Below are 23,094 nucleotides of genomic sequence, written 5' to 3' on the forward strand. Positions count from 1 at the left end.
TTTTCTTTCAATTACATTTTTAAGACCCAACATTTGGTCTTTGAACACGGAATAACCCAAATCACCTACTTAAAGTTTTTATATCACAAAGTTGTTATGACCGTCACTGACACACACGAATAAACTTCTAGATTGTTTAAAAACAGAAACTATTCAAAAATACCAATAAAACACAGCAGTAAAAAGAGAAGAAAATGTAACTTAATCAATTGTCTCACTTCTGGTAGATCATGATAGCAACCATTGGGTTTTACGTTAATATGCCTCATAAAAATACTAGAAAGCACAAGAGTGAAGCAAGATCAGAGATTTTGCTTATTCCAATGTTTCTTCATCATTATGAGATAGCAACTGGGGAATTTTACTACAGTCAGAGCAGAAACTCTCAATGTGCATCAAACAGATTGGCTTGTTGTGGCAGTTTTTACAATAATATTTTGTCAATCATTTCTTCACTGTACAGGTATGATACCTTTTCCTTTTGACTCCACTTCCATTTCCATCATTTCTGCTTTCTTTATCTTCTTCTTGTGTTGGTCTATAACGTTTTAGTCTCTCTTGAAGATCCATATGGATTCCTGAGGTGTTTAAACTTCTGCGAGCCAAATGAGGTATGGGATAGTTGTTTAAGGAACATTTTTCTTCGAATACTCTGTTCGTTGTTGCCAAAGGAAATTACTTGTGCATTGATTCCACTCATATTGATCATAGAAAAGAACAACCATAGGCCATCGGCGCACGTTTCTTGCAACATCGTAAGATGCGCACAACTTGTCAGCAGTGTCTACTCCACCTTTGGTACCATTAAAAATGTGGCAATGGAAGGTTTCTGTTTATGTTGTGTATCAGCATCTATTGAGTGATCCTCGTGCAAGCTTGAAGCCACCACCACGCACTTCCCTTGTGCAGGAACACGATACGATACTAAAGTTCAGCCCTTCTTGAACTGTTGACAGCTCGTCCTTCACTTGTAGTGAACTCCAGAGGAATCTCTCGTTTATTCTTTCGGACGGTCCCTACAAACAGGCCCCGATTTACAAATGGGCGGACTGGGCAGTTTTTGAGGGGCGGCGGCTGGCGGCTGGCCTGTGTGAATTACGTCTTAAATTCATTACACTCAAATTACTTTTACTTTACTCCAGTTATTTTATTACCCTATATAAAGCACTTTAAACTAAACTTTAAAACATTAATTTAATCTATATATTTAAATTTTATGAAGAAAATTAAATAACTGCAAACAATAAAGGTATTGTTTAACTCGTGTAGGTGCTGGATGGGCAACTCTGCTAGTCTAGACAGCCACTGCCCTGAAATGAAATGGCGTATGGCTTTTAGTGCCAAGAGTGTAGCCACTGCCCTGTCTGTCATTGGCTCGTGACGGTTCGTGTGCGTATTGTTGTTTACATCCGCTCATCATCCACCTGATAATCTCACCTCTCGTGTAATTTCTTACATGTTTTTTAGTATTTAACCACGAGTAAAAAGTTTAGTGGTGCTGAATACCAAAAAAAAAAAAAAAAAAAAAAAGAAAAAAAACGCGCGGCTGAAAAGCAGAGTGAAGAACTTGAACTACTTAATAAAGTGCCAAAAATGGGGAAGTGCTTTTAGTTTTTGACTCGTTCAACTCCAACCCCGGAATCGGAATGCCATGATGACTTAACAAAACCTTCGACTTCGTCATCCGTCCCATTTAACTTTACACAGGAAGACTTGCAAGGCCTAGATATACAGCCTGATCGGCCCTGTGTTAGTATTAAATTGAACGATGAGCCTGAAGTTGTCCAGCAGCCGTTTGAAACTATTTCACAATCACAACCTGAGGTAAACTTTCCTAATTCATTTTCTATAGATGATCCGTCTACTTGGAATGGCGATTAAATTCAGTAGTTGACAATGTCCAAAACAAAACGTAATGGTGGATTTTTCGAAATGTCTGCGAACTTACAATGATAGTAAAAGAACATTGTCTCAAAGCATGTTTAAGAGTACTCTTCATAGTGAGGATGTTGTTTTATTAGATTGGTTATTGTATTCACAGTCAACTAGGAAAGTATTCTGTATTCAATGCTGTTTATTTCAACCAGACAATGCAAAAACTCGTTTCTCTACCGGTTTTACTGACTGGAAGCACAGCTACGAACTATGCAAACATCATGGACATTCTCATGACCACAGGCGTAATGTTCTTACGTATATCTTCAGACAAAAACAGTTAATGCAGGTTGATACAATTCTGTTTACTCAGTATGAAGAAGAGGTAAACTACTGGCGAAGTATATTCTCAAGAATAGTTTCTGTTGTACGATTTTTGGCAGTTAGGGGTTTACCTTTCCAAGGAGACAATGAGGATTTTGGATCAACTTCAAATGGTTATATCTTGGATGCCTCGAGTTAATCAGTGAAAATGACCCTTTCCTTGCCCAGCACGTCGGGAAATATGGTAACAAAGGTCAAGGGCACATCTAAAATTTCCTTTTCAAATATGTTATGAATTTATTGAAGGAATGGGGAATTGTGTGCTTAAAACTGTAGTTGACGAAGTAAAAGAAGCTAGATAGTACACTCGCATTGTAGATTCGACGCCTTATCGCTCTCACACTGACCAGTTGGCTATTGCTTTTCGATATGTACCTAAAACAGAGCCAAAGCCTGTAGAACGACTCATTAAGCTTTTGTCTGGAATATCACATACATATGCTGGACTAGATAAAGCTGTATTTGACTCTCTTGAGACTTTCGAAATCAACAAGAACTGTAGGGGCCAAAGTTATGATAATGCTTCCAATATGTTAGGAGCTTACTCAGGACTTCAGTCCCGAATAAAGGAGGGAAGTCCCTTTGCTGAATACATACCGTGTGCAGCACATTCATTAAATCTTGTTGGTTCGCCTGCCGCAGAATGCTGCACTGCCACAGTAGTTTTCTTTGACTTCGTCCAGTGTAAAACCTGCTTGTAGACTTAAGGCACAAAACCTTGTAAATGTAAATGAGTGTGTAAACTTTCAAATGTAGTTGAACTCGAGGGATTCCAAATCTTGCCTAAGTGTATTCTTGTATTAAGCAAAACAATTTGTTAAGTACTTTTCCCAACCTTGAAATGGCAATTAGGATGTTTTTGACCTTACCAATAACCAACTGTACTGCAGAAAGGGAATTTTCAGTTTTAAGCAGAGTAAAAATGATAAGAGGGCAACACTTCTTAATTAAAAGTTAGAAGATTTAACCTTGAAAACCAACTTTGATGAAACTTTTCAAGAGTTTGCTAGGAAAAAATCTTTTATGTAAAGTAATATTATAATTATACAAGTAGCCTATATACAAAACTTGTATTTTTAAATGTGATCGAAATATATTACAATAAATTAATGATAATTTATATGTGTCTTATTTCTAAAATTATTTACTTACACACAAACTATCAAATTGAACCAATGGCTTTTTAAATAGAAATCAAAACAGCATGATTCTTATTTGGCTGTTACCTTCATTTAGCTGGATAAATTTAATTATGATAATTAACTTTGATTGCATAATGTGGTGTTTTAAAACTCACGATCTTGAAAAATGTTATCTTTAATTTATAAACGATTATATTTTTTAGAGGAACAGAAAAGCGATCGGGGGGGTGGGGGGGCGGCTAAATATTGTTTGCCCAGGGCGCTAACTACTTTAAATCGGGGCCTGCCTACAAATGAACGATTTTTTCTTCGTAATTCTTCTATTAATTGAATGCTGGTAAACGAGTTATCTGTCATTACATTGCGATCGGCCTGATAAATTGGTTGACAGAGGCTCAGAATAACATTCAATGGTTTGTTACTCACTCAGAATAACCCTTCAGGTTGCAACCCGGTGTATATTTCCAAATTATAAATGTAAAACACCTGGGATTCCATTAGGGCATAGATCTTAAAGACATATTTGCTTGGCTTGCTAGGCGTGTATTGCCGAAAGCTACTGTACATCTTCCACGGAATCCTTCCAGCTCCTCGTTTACTGTGACATTTAGTCCCAAAGAATAAATTTTTGACAGTTCTGTACAAACAGAGCAAAAATTTTGCGAATCGCTGTAATCTTGTCTAATTTTCTCCTTTCTTCGCGAGTCTCAAAGTTATCAAACCGGAGGCACCACATAATAAATTTGAAGCGCTTTATGTTCATTACAAGTCGGAATTCTTCAATACCATCCCCATCACTTCCCCACAGATCTTCCAAGCTTTGCCCGTTACTTTTGTTAACTCCGGTTAAGAACAAGTGACCGATGAAGGCTTTTAGTTCAATATCTATTGATTTTGTGTCCCTGTCACTTGAAAATGAATGTTTAATTTTCTCTATATACTGGTTTGTGTACTGAACAATGAGATTCAACATAAGTAGTGGAGCAGTGGGGCTTATAACCACATGGCGTCAGCACCCGAGTATAGTAGAAGGGCTAGGCCGATTTGCGGATTTTACGTCAGAGAGCGAGCCTAACCACACAGTCGTTATCTTGAGAGGCCTAACCACACGTTAACGGCTAGTTGTCCTTCCCGACGCCTAAGGGAGCGAGCCTAACCTCAGATCCGCCATCTTGAAGGGGCAGATGCCCTTCCCGACGCCAATTGCACAAGATGGCGACTATACACAGCTCCTTATGAGACGGCCTAGGGGCGCTTGCGCAAGATGGCTGCTATCCATAGGCACTTATGTGACGGCCTAGGGACGCTTGTGCAAGATAGCGGCTATCTCATTGCACAAGATGGCGACTATACATAGCTTCTTATGAGACGGCCTAGGGGCGCTTGCGCAAGATGGCGGCTATACATGACTCTTATGAGACGGCTATGGGCTATTGCGCAAGATGGCTGCTATACATAGGCTCTTATGGAGAAAGATGCCTGCCATGGGCGATTGCACAAGATGGCGGCTATACATGGGCTCCTATGAGACAGATGACTGCTATGGGTGCTTGCGCAAGATGGCGGCTGCTCTTATGAGACGGCCTATGGTCGATTGCGCAAGATGGCGGCTATACATAGGCTCTTATAGAGAAAGTTGCTGGCCATGGGCGATTGCACAAGATGGCGGATATACACAGGCTTGTATAGAGAAAGCTAGCTTAGAGGCTACTGCGCAAGATGGCGGCTTTACATAGGCTCTTATGGAGAAAGATGCCGGCCATGGGCAATTGCACAAGATGGCGGCTACACATGGGCTCTTATGGAGAAAGGTGATGGCCATGGGCAATTGCACAAGATGGCGGCTACACATGGGCTCTTATGGAGAAAGGTGATGGCCAAGGGCAATTGCACAAGATGGCGGCTACACATGGGTTCTTATGGAGAAATTTGATGGCCATGGGCAATTGCACAAGATGGCGGCTACACATGGGTTCTTATGGAGAAAGGTGATGGCCATGGGCAATTGCACAAGATGGCGGCTATACACAGGCTCTTATGAGACTAACTCGTAGAACCTAGGTCAGAGGTTACTGTGCAAGATGGCGGTTATACGAAAGCTCTTAGGAGATGGCTTAAGGGCGCTTGCGCGAGATAGCGGCTATACACTGGCTCTTATGGAGAAAGCTAGCTCAGGGGCTACTACACAAGATGGCGGCTATACATTGGCTCTTATGGCCTCTTTCTCTTCCGAAGGGACACAGCCGCTCTCCTCCTTCTCCTCATCCGTATAGCAAGAGGGCAAAAGGGCACCTCTTCTTAGCAAAAGGGCAAATGGGCAAAAAGGACACCTCATCTGTAGGGCAAAAGGGCTCCTCTTCCTGGCAAAAGGGCTTCTCTTCCGAACAAAAGGGCAAAAGGGCTCTTCTTATCTGTATGGCAAAAGGGCAAAACGGTTCCTCTTCCTCGCAAAAGGGCTCCTCCTCCTGGCAAAAGTGCTCCTCGTGGCAAAAGGGCAAACGGACTCCTTCTTACAGTTACTGACTTTAGCTCAATCCCTCCTCTTACGGACAGATGCTTTCCTGAATTGAACGTCACATTACAAACAAATATATTTTCATTATGTAGCGTTGTCCTCGTCGCATAAGATTTTCGATTGAGGAAGAAGCGGTAGGAGGAGGAGGCGGTAATACATTTTTCAGCATGCGAAAATATTGTAGGATAAGCAAATGCTGTATCCGACAAGACAAAACAATTTCAATCTAGTTACAGAATGCAATTGCAAAAATATAGAATTGACATGCTGTATTGTCTTTATCCGACATGACAAAACATGTTGACTATCAAACAGAAAACTTTTATCGCTACTGTGCTGTACTCGTATGTTTGTCAAGACAAGTTACAATTAGCACACACTAGAACTGATTGTAGAACAAGACAAAACATGTGTTCAGAACAGAAAAACTTATAACGCAAACCATTATAAGATTCATCTCTCTGTTGATACAATCGCACTCCTATGCATTCAACGCGCACACATAGAATTGTAAATGTTGTATATCTCTATCCGACATACTTCTTCTTAATCAGTGCAGATAAATTGATGGTACTACACAGCAGAGGATACCTTTGTCCTAAGGGGATGGATATTGCGGAATTCGAACACATGCAACAGAAAAACAATTTGTTTAGTTACTGTAACAGAATTAAAAAATTATACTACTGTGCAGATAAAATGATTGTACTATTTAGCAGGGGATACCTTTGTCCTACATCATATTGTGTTAAGGAGAAAAATTGTGGATTCAAACCCTGTTTTAACACAATAAAATCATAGGATTGAAACTTTGTTTACAAGGGAGAGAATAGAAGTGTACTTCCTCTTAATTCAATAATCACTACTATTATGCAGATAAAATGAGCTGTAGGAGGGATCGGAAATGTATGTTGTTAACTTACCTTGATTTTAGGAAGGACTACTTACGCGACACTCTTTTAAGTTGACGGGTGTTTTGAATTGATGTAACCTCGAAGGATTTACTTCTACGAATCGAACCCTGAACCTTATAAACTACGACCTAGTAGGACAGAATGCTGACACTTACAACAGGTGTTTTTGTGTTTAGAACACTGATTGTGTGATTGAAACACTTTATTAATATAGATTTAAACACTAGAGTTATTTCATGGTCTACTGTAATGTTTACAAGACTAGAAAAGGGCAAAAGGATGAAATGAATCTTCCTCTTCCTCCTTACCGCACCCTCCTCCTAGGGATAAAGGGCAAATGGGCTAGGGTGCCTCTCCTCTCTTTTTTCCGGGCTTGGGACCGGTTCTACATCTAGAGGCGGAGTTAACGCCCTAAGGAAGGGAGAATGCTGGAAAATAATCGATACTAAAATAGCTACTCGATTGACTATATACTACAGAAGGATGACTTAGGTGAGGGTGAGCGCTGGGAATGTAGGAAGGTGATTAGGCTGTTGTACTGTCGAGAGAGAGCTATTTCTCAATAATACCTACACGACGTAATTCTTGCTCCATTTCAAAAATATCTGCTTTATACTCTGTGTAACCAGAGTCTTGATAGGCTCTTAGCAGTTGCAAACGTTTTACGAGAACGTTGGGGTCTTTACAGTATCTTACGTCTATATAGGGTAAGAGAGGCTTGTTGTGAACTTTGAGCCTATATTCAGACAGTTGATGTGTAGGGATTTCTTTTGATGCAATACATGGTTGAGCAGTAGCGTTTCCAGATACAAACTTAACTCGTTTCGATAGCAATGAAGCGTTCTTCTACTTCATCTTGCATCTTTTCTTGAGATGTTTGCACGGCGACAGAACGTGTAGTACGCTTAGAAAATGAAGTAAAATTATCAAGCTCTAATGGCAATGGAACATTGAGATCTTCTTTTCTTCTTCTTCTTCTACTACTTTTCCTTTATTACTGTTATTATCTACATCGTTCTCTTTACTATCACAATAATGAACTTGCCTCTCTTTATCTTGAAGTGTGTGCTTAGTAACAGAACTTGTGGCAGGTCTAGACAACAAGGGAGAATTAAAAATATCTTGCAGAGGTGTTCTTCTTAAAAGTAAATCAGTGTTTGCTTGACTACGGTTGAGCTCTTTGTATTTTCTTCTCGATGAAGCTGCATTACACGCGGCTTCGTGACGTTGAGCGTAGTATGTGTTCTTGAACTCTCTTCTACAACGTTTGCATTGAAAAATTGTCCTACATGATGTCTCATGACGTCTCTTGGGATAGCCTCGGGAAAATGCTTTTCCACACTCTTTGCAAATATAGTTAGAAATAGGTTTATCTTTATCTTCTGCTAAGATATTCTCCTTTAAATATACTTGACACTTGTTACTCTCTACTTCGATAATGCGAACAGCTTAACACAAAAGAGTATAACCAAGTTGACAACAGTGAGGTTTGACCCCGTTAAGATGGCAGCACTGAGGTTAGCAATGTTCTGTTGTTTAAAGATTGCAGCTGTTATTTTGACAGGTGTCAAAAAAGCACGTGAAATTTTAAATTCCGCGCCAAGACGTGCATTAGGTGGCAGCAATGAGGTTTAGCTCCGTTAATATGGCGGCAGTGAGGTTAGCGATGCTCTATTGTCCTTAAAAGTGAGGATAGGGTCCGTCAAGATGACAGCTGTCATCAAAAAAGCACGTGGCTTTGTTTACAAACAAGAGCACGTGGTCGTGACGTCACGGTCACGTGGCATGCTGCGTCAGCACCCGAAGTTCAAAATCCACGCCCACGTGGTTTCTCTATGGAGCTAATTTGGTTTTAGCAGCAACACATCCAGAATATTCTTCCCTCTAGTTGGTTCAATCACTTTCTGAATCAGCTGCCCTTCTCATATTAACTTATTTGCCATTTGTTGGTCATGCTTCCTGTCGTTCGCATTACTTTCCCAGTTGACATTTGGTAAATTGAGATCTCCCGTTACAACAACATTCCTTTCCATATCGTTTCCCACATAGCTTTTTATCTTATCAAATAATTCTGAAACAGCGTAAGCGCTACCCATTCCCGGTCTGTACACTCCAAAGACATCAAGTTGCATATTATCTTTAGAAATGGCCCTTACACCTAGAATTTCAGTTTGTCATCTTTAACTTTTTCGTAGCTTACAAATTCTTCTTTCACCAAAATGAATACTCCCCCTCCTACCATGCCAATCCTATCTCTACGATACACACTCCAATTCCGCGAGAAATGTTTTCATCCATTATATCATTTACCAGCCATGATTCAACTCCTGTTACAATATCTATAAAATTACTTAATTCTATTACTTTCTTTACAAAACTTCTACAGTTCAACACTAATATTTTTATGTCTTCCCTACTTGACTTCCGGATCCCTGTACCCTTATTACCGCTCCCTAGATCACCCCGTTTCCCTTAATGTACCTCGCTATGATCCTTTAAATCATATTTCCTAATTTATGGGTACCACTGCGGTTTAAATGAAGGCAATCTAAGCGCAGATTCCTATCTCGAACCCACCCATTAGGATCTAGAAATCTCACTCCCAGTTTCCCATATACCCACTCCATAGTCTCATTTAAATCCCCAATCACCTTCCAGTCACTATCCCCCCTACACAGTCTTCCACTGATAATAATCTCCGCCTTCTTAAACTTCAGTCGTGCTGCATTTACCAGATCCCGCACATCCCCAACTATATTGGTACTTATACCTACTTGCCTTACTTTGTTGGTACCAACGTGAAACACTACCATCTTCTCCTTTCCCTCCTCCTTTTCTTCTGCTTTCCACAACATCTACCTCAACCTAATTCCCAGTTAATTTACTTGCTGATATGGATCGGCACTGTGGTCATATATTGTGCCACAATCGCATTCTGAGGCTCTAATTCCTGAGTGTGCAATTTTATGATAGTGTTGAAAAATGTTATATCTAAATGACTGAGGGATATATGGACGAATGTTTGTTCTTGACCCGTCACACCAAAGTATTTTTCCTCCAGGTATTTGCATGTTGTTTTACTTTAGTGTAATTGGTATTGATTCTTCAATTCTTGACAAATGATCTGTTTTTTTGTTTTCCAGACACATGTTGAACATCGGCAGTAAATTGTGAAATATATTTCGGATATCGAAGCTGTAGTGGTGAAGCGTCGTTTTTTTCTTCCTAAAAGTAAAAAATAAGCGGAGCATGGTCTGTGTAAATCGTGAACATTCTTCTTCGAGGAGGTGATTGAAGTATTTGGTGGCCATGTAGATACTAAGGAATTCTCTGTCATTAGTCGAATATTTCTTCTGGGCAGGATATAATTTGAGAAGAAACCAATGGGCTTCTTTACTCCATCTTGTTTTTGATGAAGTGCTGCGCCTGCTGCGAAGTTCGATGCATCCACGCACAAGGCGAGTTCCATGCTGAGAAACGAAAAATGGTCTGCTTGGGCGAGGGCGTCTTCGATTGACTATGCTGTCCATTCTATTTGCCTCTTGTCATCTCTTCTTGAACCCTTTAGATACTTAGCGCTTGATTCTGGGCAGCACGCCTTACATGACAACGATAAAAGGCTCGTAGTTAACTTACTGCTTCAGGCTCTAGTTTGGCACTATCTGCTGTAATCAAATTAATGTCTTACGAAAACAAGTTCTTGTACACTAAATGTGGTTTTTCCTACATTCATTTTCAAGCCAAACTTGTCTAGATGTTTGAAAATTGCAGCCAGACAATCAATATGTTCTTCTGCAGATGTAGATGCAATTAATATATCACCCAAAATAAGCAAAACCGAAATTGAATCCCCTCAGTACTTCGTTGATGAATTTCTGAAATGTACTGAGTGCATTGCGTAATCCGTAAGACATGAAATTAAACTCATGAAGCCAGAATGGAGTTATGATAGCTGTTTTTTGGTTCGTCTTCTTTCGGAAGCGGAATCTCATAGCAAGCCTTAAGAGGCCAACCTTAGAAAATATCTTCTTGTTTTGAAGAATGCAGTGTACGTCATCAACCATGGCCAGACTACACTAAGGCCGTGACACTGAAACTTGGCAACACTGTACTGCTACTCCTTGGAGTCTTACATGTATCATTTGGAAAGTTATATTTCAATTATATTTTCTCAAATATAACGTCGATGGAAGAACAGTTTTCATTGGATGCATGTAAAACAAGGTGAAAATTAAAGTAAATACATCAATGTAAATATGAGAATAAACAAGCATACTGCTTCAGCTAGAAAAACAATACAATCCTATGTCCATCAAAATACAATTTTAACATTGGGAATCCACTTACAACACAATCACTCCAGGGTCATCAGTTTTCTTTCCTTGCCAGGACTTTCAACCATAGCATCAGAATCATTAACATATTTTGTGTAGCTGTTGATTAAAATATTTGCAAAATAGGGCAAATATAGGCAGAGAAGTTCATATAGAGGTTTTTCACAATATGAGCAGCACTCCCTTGTGTCAATTACACTTTGCCTTGTAAGCTGAATCAATACACTCTTCTGATTCATACTCCGAAGGAATGCTACTTCATATTACTCAGAGATTAAAATCCGCATGATCTTATACATACTTGTAGTCATATTTAAGAGCAATTCTGATGGGATCCATAACCCACCTCTGTTTAAGCTATTAAACATGTCATATTCCACTGTTTCATTTGATATGTTTCAGATATTGTATCTGCAATTAAATTTACTGGCTAGCTTAAAAGCTACATAACCTGAAATGTAAATGACAGGAAACATGTTATCGAAGTCTACTTTAATTTCATTTACTTTAACTGGCACACAGGAAAATTCGCTGCATATATCTGTTTCGTCAATTATGTTCAATAAATCGGGATCTAATTTGTGCAGCGTAAAATAAAATAACACAATCATGCTCCACTTTTATACTTATGCAATTTGAAGAATAAAAACACAGAATGGCTTTAAAAACGATGTGGATTGCAATATGAGAAGCTCAGCTTTGCCGTAAATTAATGTCGTTCCAGGATACCATATACCGTGTAGGTTAATTTTTAAAATGATAATACATAAAATATCTTCAATATAGTCTGAATTTAAAACAATGCCATCATGTTAATTCACGCACAGCACAAAATATAATGTTACACGTTAGACTTGTTTACGAATTACGAACACAGAAGTCACAGGCTTGACTCCAAGCGACGTTGTCGGATCTCAACTGTCACGGCATTATAGTGTAGTTCGGCCATGCATCCACTCTAGGAATGGGGTATCGGTCTGAAAGAGTACTGTCGTTCAGACGGTGATAATCTCCACAGACTCGCCTCGGTTAATGGACTTGCGCGCTGTGACTGCGGTGGACGAATGATGATATGATTCAGCAGGCACTGAAATTCTGCTTTAGCAATGTGCGGGTCTAACCTTCGAGGTTGGGCCGCTAGGTGTTGTCATATAACGTCGAACGGTGTAACTGAAGGTTTTCTTAATTGAGGGAATTGTTCTAAAGGCTTAGATAACTTGCGTATTGCATGGAGTGAACTTATTGATTCGCTTACTTTAACAATGCCTACATCTGCTTAGTGTTGCTATCTATCAGTGTTTGTTTTTCAGATCGACTAATAACCCAAAGTGATGTAGAAAATGTGTTCCCACAATGCATTCGTCAGTGACACTGAATGACCATATAAAGCAACGCTTTAAGCTTGGTTTTGTTGGGGACGTGGAGGTTCACATTCAGTATATTTGAGCCGTAATTGTGAGCCATTAGCTGAAGAAAGTTTGAAGTTTAATGTTTCATTTTTATTACTCCGATGAATTGCTATAACAGAGATATCTGCAACATTGTCAACTAGAAAGCGTTCTTCTGAATTGTGATACAAACGATATCGAGGGCCTGATAATACCTTATGTGATAGAAGAGTTAGCCGCTATTGTGTTCGCTTCATCTAGCTTTGCTGGTTTTTCCACTGACAAGGTGGAACACATTTTTCTACTTTGCAGTTATTCCCAGACCGGAAGTGCTAGTAACAATATTTGCCATTTTGAAATCATACTTGGGCCTGGTTTTTACGTCTTCTGCGGGATCTATGCCTATTGCGACTTCGACTCCGTCTAATTTGCCTTTCTCACTGAACAGAAAGCGTGGAAGTTGATGGTAATACTTGTGAACGGGTAGTTTGCACGTCATCAGCAGTTCGCATCTCGAACGTACGGTCAGCCATCTGGGTTAATTTTTAAACATTTTCGTCAGAAATATTTAAAATACTTCTAATGTTGCATGGTAATTTATCGAGCCACGGAGTTTTCAAAATCTTATCAGACACATTTGTCCCACCATAATCTTTCATTTTTCTAAGCAACTGACTTGGTTTCATATCTCCAAGTTTGAGTTCGCTAACTAGCTTTCTTGCCGTTCTTCGCTTTCTTTAAACGAAGTGAACAGCCTATCCTTTGCAAGATAATATTTATTAATTTGTACACTTGTCATCAGATCCCAAATATTCTCGACAAATCTGGGCTCCAACTGGGCAAGAATATAGTTGAATATTGTTGTTTCGGTGGTTATTCCGGCGACAAGAAATTGTGCTTCTGCTTGGCATAACTACATCTCTGGCTTCTCGATCCAAAAACGAGTTAATTTGACGCATACTTTGTACACTTCAAGTTTAGCTCCGGGTTTCGGCATGTCACTTAATGATCCTCATTTTCACACAATCGTCGGCAAGTCACAAGTTGCGTTCACAACCAATATCATAATATTTTACTAGGTTTTTATATTTTATCTGTCTACCAAGCAACTCTCTAACTCGCAACTAACATCATAATACCTCAAAGAATATAATGCAAAGAATACTTATGTACAACAAAAATGGTTTCAAACCTGAGGTATCTAACTAAGAATTTACAGTTTTTATAATTCTGTATTTCCCTCAGTACCCATTAGAATGGTCTATGCACAAAAAATGAACACACTCGCTAAATCCTCGTACGATTTTACATCGGAATACACTCAATTTTGAACGTGATTTTATATCCATATTTGGTGGCCATCTTAGTTTGTTTGATGATGTCATCAATTTTCTCAACTCAACTCAATTCAATTAACTCTTCGAATGGCACATTGTGATTTATAAAGAAGTATTTGGGATACACCACACAACACAGGTCAGCGTTACTCGTCGAGCAACCTCTTACCTGCGGTGTAGAGCGGGTTGGCGAACGTGACGACCAAGCCAGCTGCGAGGGCTCCATGGATGGCAATGGGGAACTCCGGGGTGTTGGGCAGCAGCAGACCTATGACTTGGCCTTTCTTCAGTTTTAGGCGAGAGACGAGAGACCAAGCCAATTGCTGGGACAATTCCTTGACTTGCGAGAAAGTGTAGGTGAGTCCAGTAACTCCGCACGTCTGTAAACAGAGAAGACAGCATTTGATACAAAGTAGAATTTCACCAACCAGATACGCAAGTACAGAAACTTACATAAACTCATAAACTCTATGTACTGGACTACACACTCTATATTATGCTGATAACAGTCTAGAGATAATATAATGGCTACACAAACTTACACTATATGTATTGGACGACATACTGATACTGATGATAGTTTGAGAAAGTCTACAGAGAATAATTATAATGACTTTTAAATATAGAAACTACACTGTACGGTATGAGTAGTAGCGAAAAGAGGGTTCTCGGCCAAGGCGGTCGATCTGAATTTTGCTGAGTCAGCAATTTTGATTGGTGCAGCGTCATTAAGGTTAAAGATATCTGACGTCATCACGTGAGTCTCGCCTCGGTCCGCCAAAGATTTACCGGTCTCCTCCTGTTCTTGATGCTTGATGTTGATTCAGTGCCAGGAGGCGAGTGGTGGAGGGGTTATACAGAGCGCTGATGGTCTGGCATTTAATGTGAGCGAGAGTAGCGACTGATCATCTGCATTGACTGGTCGAGAGGGATCACTCCAGCAGGTCTCCGCCTGAGGGAAACAGGGGACTCCTGGGAATAGTTGGTAAATACTCTCCGGCCGGCATTTAGTCCTCTCCTCAAACACCGCCCCGACCAATGATCTCATAGAAGATCCAGAGCTAAAGCTTACACGCGTCAAGTATTTTCCCAAAATTCCCCATAGAGGATCTAGAGCCTCATGGCGGAATATCAATCATCATTGATCTGCATTCTTTTCAAGGATGGCTGATTCTAAAGTGCTCATATTTTCATAAGGGGCACAGAGGAGTCGCGGCTCCACGGAAACCTCTACGCGTCAAGTCTTTTGGCGATTTACTCCATGCAGGATCTAGAGTCTCATGTAGGAGCCAAAAGCTTTAAGAAAGAAACGAAGCCGCGCGGAGGAGCCAAGACCTATGGAAGAGCTGAAGACTCTACGCGTCAAGTATTTTCGTGATATATCTTAAAGATGGCCTAGAGGTCCATGGAGGAGCCGAAGCCCCGTGGAAGAGCCGAAGCCTCTATGCGTCAAGTCTTTCCGTGACATAGCCTACAGACGACACAGAGCCTCGTGGAGGAACTGAAGCCCCGTGGAAGAGCTGAAGACTACGCGTCGAGTCTTTTCGTGACATATCATAAAGACGACGTAGAGCCTCATGGAGGAGCCGAAGCCCCGTGGAAGAGCTGAAGCCTCTATGCGTCAAGTCTTTCCGTGACATAGCCTAAAGATGACACAGAGCCTCGTGGAGGAGCCGAAGCCCCGTGGAAGAGATGAAGCCTCTACGCGTCCGGTCTTTCCGTGACATAGCCTAAAGACGAGACAGAGCCTCGTGGAGGAGCCGAAGCCCCGTGGAAGAGATGAAGCCTCTACGCGTCAAGTCTTTCCCTAACATGCCCTAGAGACGACATAGAGCGTCGTGGAGGAGCCGAAGCCCCGCGGAAAAGCTGAAGCCTCTATGCGTCAAGTCTTTTCACGAAATACACTAAAGACGACGTAGAGCCCCATGGAGGAGTCGAAGCCCCATGGAAGAGTTGAAGCCTCTACGCGTCAACTTTTTTCGCGAAATACACTAAAGATGACGTAGTGCCTCATGGAGGATTCAAAGCCTCGTTATCTTATTTTGAAAGTGGTACACCTCCAACTTCATTCATCTGCCAACAGACTGCATCACAATGTAGAGAAGTCAGAGAAACTAAGCAGGAAATTATTTCAGTAGTGGTACAACTCCATGTGCTTTGTTATCTTGTGATGTCGTATGATTCTTTTCAAGGATGGCTGATTCTAAAGTGCTATTAAGCGACTCTGATGTCTCTGATCGTCTAGATTTTCAAATTATTGAAGGTAAAGATAATAAACAGAATTATTTACTACGTTTCATAAATATACTTTTCTACAAAAATGTGTTCACAAAATTAGGTTTCTTTCTTCATTTATTTACATTGTATACATAATTACAATAAACTAGTGCTATATTATAAAAATCGTAACACGCATATTTGTTTAAATTTTAGGTACAAGTACTGATGAAGATGCCGTTTCTAATAAAAGTGCTAGAAATGACAAACCAGCAGACAGGCTTACTCTTATTGATAGTTGTGAGGATGGCGCAGCTGCAGATATTCAAGGCAAAAGAAAGCGTACTCGAAACAAGAACGATGTTAGGAAAACAGACTTGTATGAACTAAATATACGGAAAAGGAACACACCGAGCTCGATAGCTGCAGTCGCTTAAGTGCGGCCAGTATCCAGTAATCGGGAGATAGTAGGTTCGAATCCCACTGTCGGCAGCCCTGAGGATGGTTTTCCGTGGTTTCCCATTTTCACACCAGGCAAATGCTGGGGCTGTACCTTAATTAAGGCCACGGCCGCTTCCTTCCCAGTCCTAGCCCTTTCCTGTCCCATCGTCGCCATAAGACCTACCTGTGTCGGTGCGACGTAAAGCCAATAGCAAAAAAAAAAAAAAAAAAAAAAAAAACGGAAAAGGAACACTGAATAGTTATACACCACAAAAACTGGTAAAATCTTTGCTGCCAAAACTTTTTCGAAATGTTAACTGCAATTGTGCGCGTACATGTTCCTATACCCTTCCAAATGATGCGAGAAAGAAATGATTTGACAATTTCTGGCAATGGGTGATGTTGGTCGCCAAAATAGTTACCTGAATGGTTTATGAGCATGTCGTTTAGTTAAACGCCGACGTCCAAAAGGTGGCTCAAGTTCTATGAGAAGTTATATTTACGATTATCGACTAGAGCTAAATGGAACCAGTAGGCAATAATTTTTCTTGAATACATTTGCAGCTTCTAATGGAAGACTTTCTAGGCTTTATTCTAACAAACAGCTAGGAAGAAGTCATGCCTCACCTTAATGGAAGGGCCAAACATGAGAACAGAAACTCTGTACCCGAATACCTTATCAATTATATAAAGGAACACCTTGAGAGCTTTCCGGTTTCAGAGAGCCAGACAAATAATTTTTAAATCCTGAGCTTAATGTGACCAAAATGTACGACTTATAGGAATAATAATATGTCTGAAAGTAAGGAATATGTGTGGGAACACATCTATCGCAACATTTAAAAAATACTTCACTCTCTCATTTTGAGCTCCACGTAGACACGTGCAGTTTTTGTGACAAAATGCAACATAAAATTCCAGCTGCTTCAAATGAAGAAAAAACAGAACTTTAAGTTGAAAAGGAGCTTTATCTTTAGAACCAAATGTACAGAAATATACTGCATGCAGCAAAGAACCAGGTGTTAGTGACATTTGACCTACAAAACTGACAACATCCATAAACGAAACATGTATGTGTATCATTTTGGATGCTACAATTGAGCAGATAATCGTATCCACATGTATTTCTAGGATGAAACAGCTGAATAAAAAGGTTCACCTGTTTGCTAAAACATATTCATGAATCAATTACATCTTAGAAACACGTACAGTAGTCGCTTACAGTGACACATGAGGTGACCGAAACATTGCTTTAGCTGTAGTGAAAGTGACACCTTTGATTGAAAGTTCCTACTGTCAGGTCACTCAGACCTGCCTAACGACAGAAACTGTAGCCTCATTGAAAATAATTTTTAAAAAGAAAGAATTTATTTACTCACCACAAGATGCTGGTAGGAAAAATAAATTTCTATGCACAGAAATGAAGCATTCTTAATTCTTAGCATTGAAGAGTTGCAAAATGCTATAGTAGGGAGGAAGAAGAATAAAGACCATAGTGCGTGTAACTGGCTTAAAATCGAATGGATGAGATTCGAGAGACAGAATCATTACAAAATGATGTATAAAGAAACGTTGGAACTTTGTGGAAGAGGAAGATCACCAGCACATTCCTCTGATATATCCAAGGATAGGAAACAGGATTTGTTCCCTTTCATTCCTGCTGTTAATCATGGACATTTCTACAAAAGACGACAGATGAAGGTTGATGCAATAACATGTGTATTACAGTGTAGGCCCTAATTGAATTATACTTGAAAATAAGCCATTCCACCAATGACGCTGTATTCCATTAATTTTCAATACAAGAATATTCCGGTTTATCTCCATTGTTGGATTTATTTGATTTGCATAATGGTACACGTACTTTGCCCCCATTGTATAGACATTGGGCCTGTGAAATTTAATAATCCAAACACATATATTGGCTTTACGTCCCACTACCTTTTTACGGTTTTCGAAGACGATGAAGTGCCGGAATTTAGTCCCACAAGAGTTCTTTTACGTGCCAGTAATTCTACTACATGAGGTTAACGTATTTGAGCACATTCAAATACCAACGGACTGAGCCAGGATCGAACATGCCAACTTGAGATCAGAAGACCAGCGTCTTAACCATCTGAGCCACTCAGCCCAAGTACACCAAAATGATTATGTTAACCCAATGAACGTAATGGCATAGCAGCACTTTTACAGTGATGGTAACCTTAATAATGAAACGTTCAGATACTAAAGATATATAATCATGTTGATAAAAACCAGAACACCTTGAAAGACTAGAGATAGGAAGTTCATATCCACGGGACACGTGCATTAGTATATTCTGAATAAATGATTAGCATTTGAACCATGTTGGCTTTCAGGTTCAAGGCCCACATCGATATCTCGGCGCAACACCACCGACTGGTAAAATGTGCCTGTAGCTCTCGTTGTCGCTATAAACCGAAGATAATGGATCAGTGTGACTTGAGCAGACGTGCAGGATGCCTCGCAGCGGTATACGAGAACCGTACCGTTAAGTGAGTGAGTTAGAAAGAGGGCGCATTATTGGCATGAGAGAACGTGATGCATCCATCCGGGAAATTGCTGCTCGTGTGGAACGAAGTATGTGGCAGTGCAAAGGGTGTGTACAGAATGGTTCACAGAAGGCCGTAGAACATGACGAGATGGGTCTGGTCACAACATCCAGACCACTTCCCGAGAAGATCGGCACCTCTTACGAATGGCATTGCAGGACAGATGTGCGTCCTCCTCGGCTCTGGCGCAACAGTGGAGCAGTGTAACACATCGTACACTATCCGTCACCGTTTATTACGGTCTGGGTTACCGGCGCGTCGTCAACTTCTCCGCCTACATTTGACTAATGTGCATAAACATGCTAGACTGCAATGGTGTATGGAACGACGTCACTGGGGACAGGAATGGCAGCAGATAGTGTTTTCGGATGAATTTAGGTTCTGTTTGTTTGAAAATCATGGCAGCTTTTTGGTTCGCCGCAGGCAGGGGGAGGGGCATCACATTGACTGCATTCGCAAAAGATATACAGCGCCAACTCAGGGCGTTATGGTGTGGGGTGCTATTGATTACACCCACAAATCACAGTTGGTGCGTGTCCAGGGTACTGTGTCCTGTTTGATCTACGCGACCCGTAGCCATACCCTTTCTGCACTACAACCCGGACGCCATATTTCAGCACGGCAATGCGCGTCCACATGTTGCTGCACGAACACGTACCTTCATGCTGTCACAGATTGTCAGACTGTTGCCCTGGCCCGCCCGTTCACCGGACTTTTCGCCAATCGAAAATGTGTGGGATATGCTGAAACGATGGGAGCAGCGCTGTGACCCAATGCCAACCACCAAAGATGAACTTGTGGATCGAGGTGAATACAGCATGAATGGCTATACGTCAGGGCGCCATTCCTGCCTTATGCGGGTCGATGTCATCACGCATGGAACAAGTTATCAGTGCCCATGGAGGACCCAGTGTCTACTAGGCAACAGGGCACATGCTGAACCTAAGTGACTGAAATGCTAATCATTTCTGCAGAATATACTAGTGAACATGTCCTGTGAATATGAACTTCCTACCTCTAGTTTTTCAAGGTGTTCTGTTTTTTATGAACATGAGTGTAAAAGGTTTTTACCCATTAAAGAACATGAGTGCAAAAACTCTATTGACTCTAAACATTGATAATTAACCACATGGACGAGCTTCACTTCGGTGTAGTTTGCTCGATAACAGATAACCACAGCATGAATCGGAAGGTGTTGGTAGTGTAAAACGCTGCGTTACAAACCCAGCTAATCCCTCCAAGTCACTATTTCTTCTGTGTGACAGTGAGAGATTGCTCCATCGATTACACTTATAAGTTTTGCTATACTCCAAGATCCAGCCAAAGTTTTCCGCACGCAAGCACAGATTATTGTAAAATACACTTGCATCTAAATCATCCGACACTTTGAAGCACATAGACACCGACGGAATATCTCAATAACAATTATATTCTACCTAAATTAATATTTTTCAAGGAACACGAATAGGTTCACCGTCTGGAATTAGAGAAAAGTCTTCCCTAACCTAAGACTTATTCTCAAAATGATGTATGCACACTCCAGTTTTGTCATCGGTTTCAAAATAATCGCGATGTATATTATCCATTTCTCTCTTAATGTTTTATTCCATAGAAAACATAAGAATAGTTGTATGAGAGGCATTGCCATAGTTAGACACACGATGAAAACGAACACATTCGTACATTACTGCGTATAATTACAGATCCTAAATGTCCACTGACTCATATAAATATAAATATAAATATAAATATAAATATAAATATAAATATAAATATAAATATAAATATAAATATAAATATAAATACAACAACTCTTGCGTGACCACATTCCGGCATCTCCGAAAATGCGAACAGTAGTTAATGGGTCGTAAAAATATTAATACTAACAATCTACCGTCGAAATGAAGTTATTACGTGCTACCTAACCTTCATCAGTCGGCACAACGTCCGCCATTTTGGTTTCGATATTATTGTCTGCTATATTGTCGTCGGTCTTGGTCTGACGGAGTCTCTGTGGCTCAGGCGGCAGCGCGCTGGCCTCTCACCACTGGGTTCCGTGGTTCAAATCCCGGTCACCCCATGTGAGATTTGTGCTGGACAAAGCGGAGGCGGGACAGGTTTTTCTCCGGGTACTGCGGTTTTCCCTGTCATATTTCATTCCAGCAACACTCTCCAATATCATGTCATATGTCATTCATTAATCATTGGCCCAGAGGAGTGCGACAGGCTTCGGCAGCCGGCACAATTCCTATCCTCGCCGCTAGATGGGGGCTTCATTCATTCCATTCCTGACCTGGTCGAATGACTGGAAGGAGGGTGTGGATTTTCTTGGTCTGAGGATTGCTCGGATCCAGACCATCTACAATAGTATCAGATCTTAATACAAAATCAACATGGCCGACGCATCGGTTGAATGTAAACAAGCCTCTGATACATAAACATAACCTTCTGATTATCGTATTGAATTGTTAACTTGTAATAATAACATACCGGTACAGAGTACTTTGCTTTGGGTATAGAACCGATGCTATCTAGAAATAGACTATATCTGGATAAGCGATATGTGGAAAATTCAAAATATGTCTTTTCTACGGACTAGTGTGGTCCGGGAAATAGGTAAGATAGGGTTGCAGTCTAAAATAACAGTCCTCGGGGATTGTGGGATGCGTTTGAAACAGTGGCAGTTTAAATTCAATCAATCAATCAATCAATCAATCAATCAATCAATCAATCAATCAATCAATGAGCTGAATTTAGGGCTGTCATCCAAGTGGCAGATTACGTACCCATTGTCTACCCAGTCTTCTTCTTGTCTTAAATGATTTCAAAGAAGTTAGACATTTATCAGATTGGTGTAGATATAGCAGTGGGCACTCTTGGTAAATTACTCCAGTCTTAATCCTTCTTGCTATAATTCAATACTTGTTTTAGAAATATATTTATTTGAATGACCTTTCTATTACCATACGCTTTGAAATGTAATAGCCTGCCCCGTTCACAGCAATGATTCCTAACTGCTATACTACATCTCTTTCACTTCAGATAATATTTGTCTCTCAACAGGAGTACTCTAGTGGCATATTAACACCCAAATCGTTTCTTTACAAGTTGCTTTACGTCGCACCGACACAGATAGGTCTCTTGGCGACGGTGGAGCAGGAATGGGAAGTAGCCGTGGCCTTAATTAAGGTACAGCCCCAGTATTTGCCTGGTGAGAAAATTTGAAACCACGGGAAACCACCTTCAGGGCTGCCGACAGTGGGTTTACCAACACAGAGTTTTGTCCTTATCCGAAAAAGAAAACTCTTCAAGTACACGGAAAATATCCTCTCTAATGACAAATTTATCCTCGAATATTTTTATGCACCATAATTCATTATTAGTAACTACGAAATCATCACGATGCATTAAGTACACTTGATCTGAACGTGAGTGCATCTGCTTTAATCTATATCTTCTTCTTCTTCTTCTTGCGTTACGGCCTCTGTAGGACCACGGACAGCTCCTTCATGGATTGCATTTTCTTCTTGTCCTCCCAGAACCTCTTCATCCTTTCTCTTCTTCTCTCCCGCTCTTCTTCCGAGATATTCAGTATCCTCTTCTCTTGTCTACTCCACTGGTGACTCTCAATCCTTTTCCTGTATCCATCCCTATCGTTGATCTCTGGCATATTAGTCGGTATGTACTTGCTTTTCCAATTTTCCTTTTCTTCCACCTTGATCCCCAATTCTGACCAATCTTTCCGGAGTTCAACTACCCACTTGGTTCCTGTCTTTCCTCGTGTCCTCGCTGTTGTTTCCCATACTCTTTTCGTCATTCTGTCCATATTCATCCTGATTACATGTCCCGCAAACCGTGCTCTTTTCAGTCTGATTTCTTCTGAGATTGTCCTCATGTTCCGGTATAGTTCTTCCCTGGGTCTCCTCATCCATCTCTCACCTCCTCTCTTAGGGCCTAGTATTTTCCTCAATATT

At 40.6% G+C, this 23,094-nt stretch overlaps 1 protein-coding gene across 2 annotated transcripts in view; it reads right to left on the reverse strand.

The window, feature by feature from the left end:
• Positions 1-23,094, reverse strand: part of LOC136883075 (uncharacterized) — a 361,554-nt gene that overhangs the window by 310,448 nt on the left and 28,012 nt on the right. For both annotated transcript variants that reach the window (XM_067155245.2, XM_067155244.2), the window contains exon 2: positions 14,059-14,269. In XM_067155245.2, coding sequence (XP_067011346.1) covers positions 14,059-14,269 — 211 coding nt within the window. The remainder of the gene's footprint in view (positions 1-14,058; positions 14,270-23,094) is intronic.

Source organism: Anabrus simplex, chromosome 11 (assembly GCF_040414725.1).
Source record: "Anabrus simplex isolate iqAnaSimp1 chromosome 11, ASM4041472v1, whole genome shotgun sequence".
In the NCBI taxonomy this organism is placed as follows: domain Eukaryota; kingdom Metazoa; phylum Arthropoda; class Insecta; order Orthoptera; family Tettigoniidae; genus Anabrus; species Anabrus simplex.